We start from the raw sequence: 3862 nt of genomic DNA on the forward strand, positions 1-3862 counted from the left end.
CTAAAATATAATTGTACGATAGCTACATATACATTTCTAAATTTTTTCAACAACCTGTGTATGATATAAAGCTATTCTGTTTTTGCAATAATGAATATTTCTATACCATTCCTGTTCATTTCAAAAATATTATAAATTGGATTTGGGTAAAGGTTTGCAGTTTATATCTGCCTTAGTCATAAGTCAAACTCTAGTTTTTTTGAGATTTTTTTTCATAATTAAAAAGTCAACTTAAACACTAGTAAATACAAAAAGTGATAATGTATATACATGCACAAATTGTTTAATGCGACAATACTTAAAACTATGGAAATGAATATATATGTCATCCTAATAATTATATATTTTAATTTTCTTTTAAATAAGATACAGTTTTTATGAAAATGAATACAAAAATATGAGAAATACGTATTTGTACTGTTACATATTAAATTTATAACAATTTTTTTTATAAATTACAAATAAACAGTTCATTTTATACAAATGATTCTGATTTTATTCCATTAGATTCCAATTCTTTTCTTCTTTTTTACTTTTAATGGTGGAAGTGTTCCTGCAAACTTGAATGTTGTCCTATAAAATATGAAAAAATATACACAATTTTAATATAAGCAGAATAATGTATTTATAAATTTATATTAAGTTTTTTTTTAATAATATGATTTATTAATGTTTTTATAAAAATATTTTGATAATAATAACAATAATTTATGATTTAAATTATCTCATTTTAAAAGGTTTTCTTAATGATGATGAAATTTTTTTTTAGGGATAAAATTCTGAAAAGTAGTTCATAGATTTTATACTTAATTTTAATTACAGTATATATTAAAATTACTTAAACCTGTTTCAATTTCAAGAAATAACTGATCAAGAACTTAAAAGTTTATTTAATAACGTTTTCTAAATGTTTTCATATCTCTACTAATTCATCAGCAGAAGCACTTCAGGCATTTGAAAAAATTAACATTACAATTAGATGTGTTTTGTTTTTTTGTAAGAATTTAGTTTTAAATCCTTTCTGCTCTGTGGGCATTACGATGGCCTTTTTTCATACTATCATGGGTTCACTGGGCCCATAATGGGGATGGCCAGGTGATAATGGATGGAGCTCAACATATATATGACAGATCACTAAGACTTGAATTTCTAACCTGAACTCAAACATAGGTCCCAGAGCATCACTGAGCCTTCCGATGTTGTCAAGACTAATGACATGCCATCTTGTCATTAGTCTTAACAATTAGTATGTTATGGATCCTTAGAAAGTAAGTTACCTCTCACAAAACAATAATTTGTAATCTGTATCTCCAGAGGCATTTTATTTGTATATCAATTCTCATGAAAATTTGTTTACTGTAACCTGTTTTTCCAATGCTTCTTCTATGTATTTATATTCAATATTAAATTTTTAATTTAACATTATTATTATTGTTGTCACTGTTTTTAGTTTTGTAACAATGCTTAGGCCACATATTCATTTTGTTGAATTTCCTTACTACTAACATCTTTTTTTTTCTTTATCCTCCAATATTTACCATCTAAGGGAACAAAATATAAAAACAAACTTTTCACATAATAATAAAATCTTGTTGCTGCATAATATAAAAAGTTTTTACACTTCTGACAATTTAAGTTTTAGCCAATAGTCCCTGTTTGACAAATTCTAAATATTGACAAATTTTTTTGTTGTATTATTGACTGAAATCATGATAAACACTGTAATGTTATAGTATGATTCCCAAGCATTATTAAACAAACAAAAAACTTTTTTTTTATTTTACATGGGATAAATAGTTATATGTATGGAGAAAAATCTTTGAACTTTATCAAACACTTTCTCCACTATCATGCAACCATACATCATTTTTGATGCTTTCTGCTCTATATGTAAAAAGTTATCTGTAGAAAAGTAAGTAAAATTACCGTATTTACTCGCATTTAAGATGATCTTGCATATAGGACAAGGTGTGACTTTAAAGATCAAATAAAGTAAATTAGATTTATTAATACAATTCTAATTTTATTTTGTTTAATCACAAATTAAATATCAAATGCACATAATTACACACATTGTCCTGCAAAAATAACTGGCATTTTAAACTTTAAGAAAATATCTTGTAAAATCAACATAATTTGTTCATGTAAAGCTGGACAATTGGGAACCTTTTTTGCCAATTCTTAACAGTCAAATCCACTCTCTGTTGATTACACTTATGAGTTTCTCCAAATTCTGATTTTCAAATAATCATCTGTTTTTATGTAGGAATGGATTAAAACTTATATCTAGTTTCCATGTGATTTTGGAATTTCAAACTGGAATTCAATTCAAAAGATTTGCTTTTCCTATTGCTATTCATCTTTACTCCTGACAATACACAAGAACAATTCAAACAACCTAGATAAAATACTTTTGTTTTTAAACACAAGAGAGTAAATAAGCATCTAGTTAAAAAATGTGAAATACACAGTTCAGAAAAATTATTGAAAAATATGCAAAAAATCCTTTACTTGAGTGTATAGGATGACCTAGGTTTTTGAAACAGTGAAAAGTGAATAAAAGCCTTGTCTTATATGTGAGTAAATATGGTATTCTGCTGTAAAATCATATGGCTGCAAACAAATTGAAGGTTTAATATTGAAGTGAAGAAACTAAGCATGGTTGGAACAGTGAATTTATCATAAACTCCAAAATGAAAATTCAGATATCTAATATCAGAATTCAAATTATATGTTCCAGGATTTTTGTGATACTATTCATTTCCTTTCCTGTAATACAACTTTTAGTTGAATTAATTAAGATACAAGACTGATTCAAACAAAATAATCATAGTAGTCATTCATATTTATTGCACCATTTACTGAGAGAGATGGGATCATACATTTTTATGTTGCAGATAAGACTCCTTAGGATAGCAATCTGCAGTATTTGTTTCTAATAGGTTTCAGGTGAATTTTTAGCTGTGCCATAAATAATGAGACCAATAAAGCATAAAAAGTTGTTATTTGCTATCCTGATTACACATCAAAATTGTAATGTGCAAAAGTTTATATTATGAGCACAATTTTAAACCATTTTATATTTTAAAAAATATCTTCTTTTATTTTATTTTATGTTATTTCAAGTTTGTATTTCTCAAACATACATAAATCAAGAATCTACTTTATTTTATAATGATATAAATCCATTAAATAATTATAAGCTCAATATTACTTCATTCACATTGCTTTTAAAACATTTAGGAATACTAACTCTTCCATAGAAATGTTTGCTATCATGATTAAATTCTTTATCTAAGGTAAATCCAAAATTTGGGCAAAGTAAAAGTAATATTTTATCATATACAAACTGAACATAGTTCATATATAAAATTCATATCAAATTATGCTTAAATATAATATTAAGATTAAATTTTAAAAATGGGTTTATATGTGTATTTATAAATATAAACATTTGTAGCTTGCAGAGTAAAATATCAGAACATAAAACAGCAAAAACATTTTGTACAGGGTTCCTACTCAAATTTTTGTTTTGAATTCCCTGACTTTCCCTGATTTTCCCTGACCAACTTTGTCCAAATTCCCTGACCCTCACATTTTTTAGTGTGGAATATCGACATAATAAAACAGCATTTACTGTTAACATTGAGTACATTTAGCCCTCTTTTTGCACAGTTGATATGCTTCAAAGACTGCCACATTAAAAAAATACAGTACATACATCCTGTAGAAAAATGTTTGATAGAATCCACAATTTCAATGTAATGAAAAAATAAGCAATTTACAAACAAAACACAAGCTTTTTATTTTATCATCATTTATCATTATTATTTGTATGTAAATCTAGTAAATACAAGGTAAC

The 3862-nt window shown here is 25.8% G+C and overlaps 1 protein-coding gene across 4 annotated transcripts in view; it reads right to left on the bottom strand.

The window, feature by feature from the left end:
• Window positions 1-404: 404 nt before the first annotated feature.
• The window catches only part of LOC111637173 (general transcription factor IIH subunit 3-like), a 45301-nt gene continuing 41843 nt past the window's right edge, over window positions 405-3862 (bottom strand). For 3 of the 4 annotated variants that reach the window (XM_023382603.1, XM_023382602.1, XM_023382604.1), the window contains one exon: window positions 407-573. In XM_023382603.1, coding sequence (XP_023238371.1) covers window positions 504-573 — 70 coding nt within the window. In that variant the 3' untranslated portion in view covers window positions 407-503. Of the gene's footprint in view, window positions 574-3862 lie in introns of all 4 variants that reach the window. The other variant, XM_023382601.1, reaches the window with a different exon arrangement.

The sequence above is a fragment of the Centruroides sculpturatus genome, unplaced genomic scaffold, assembly GCF_000671375.1.
Source record: "Centruroides sculpturatus isolate CEXI.00-Female unplaced genomic scaffold, Cexi_2.0 scaffold1080, whole genome shotgun sequence".
Taxonomy (NCBI): Eukaryota; Metazoa; Arthropoda; class Arachnida; order Scorpiones; family Buthidae; genus Centruroides; species Centruroides sculpturatus.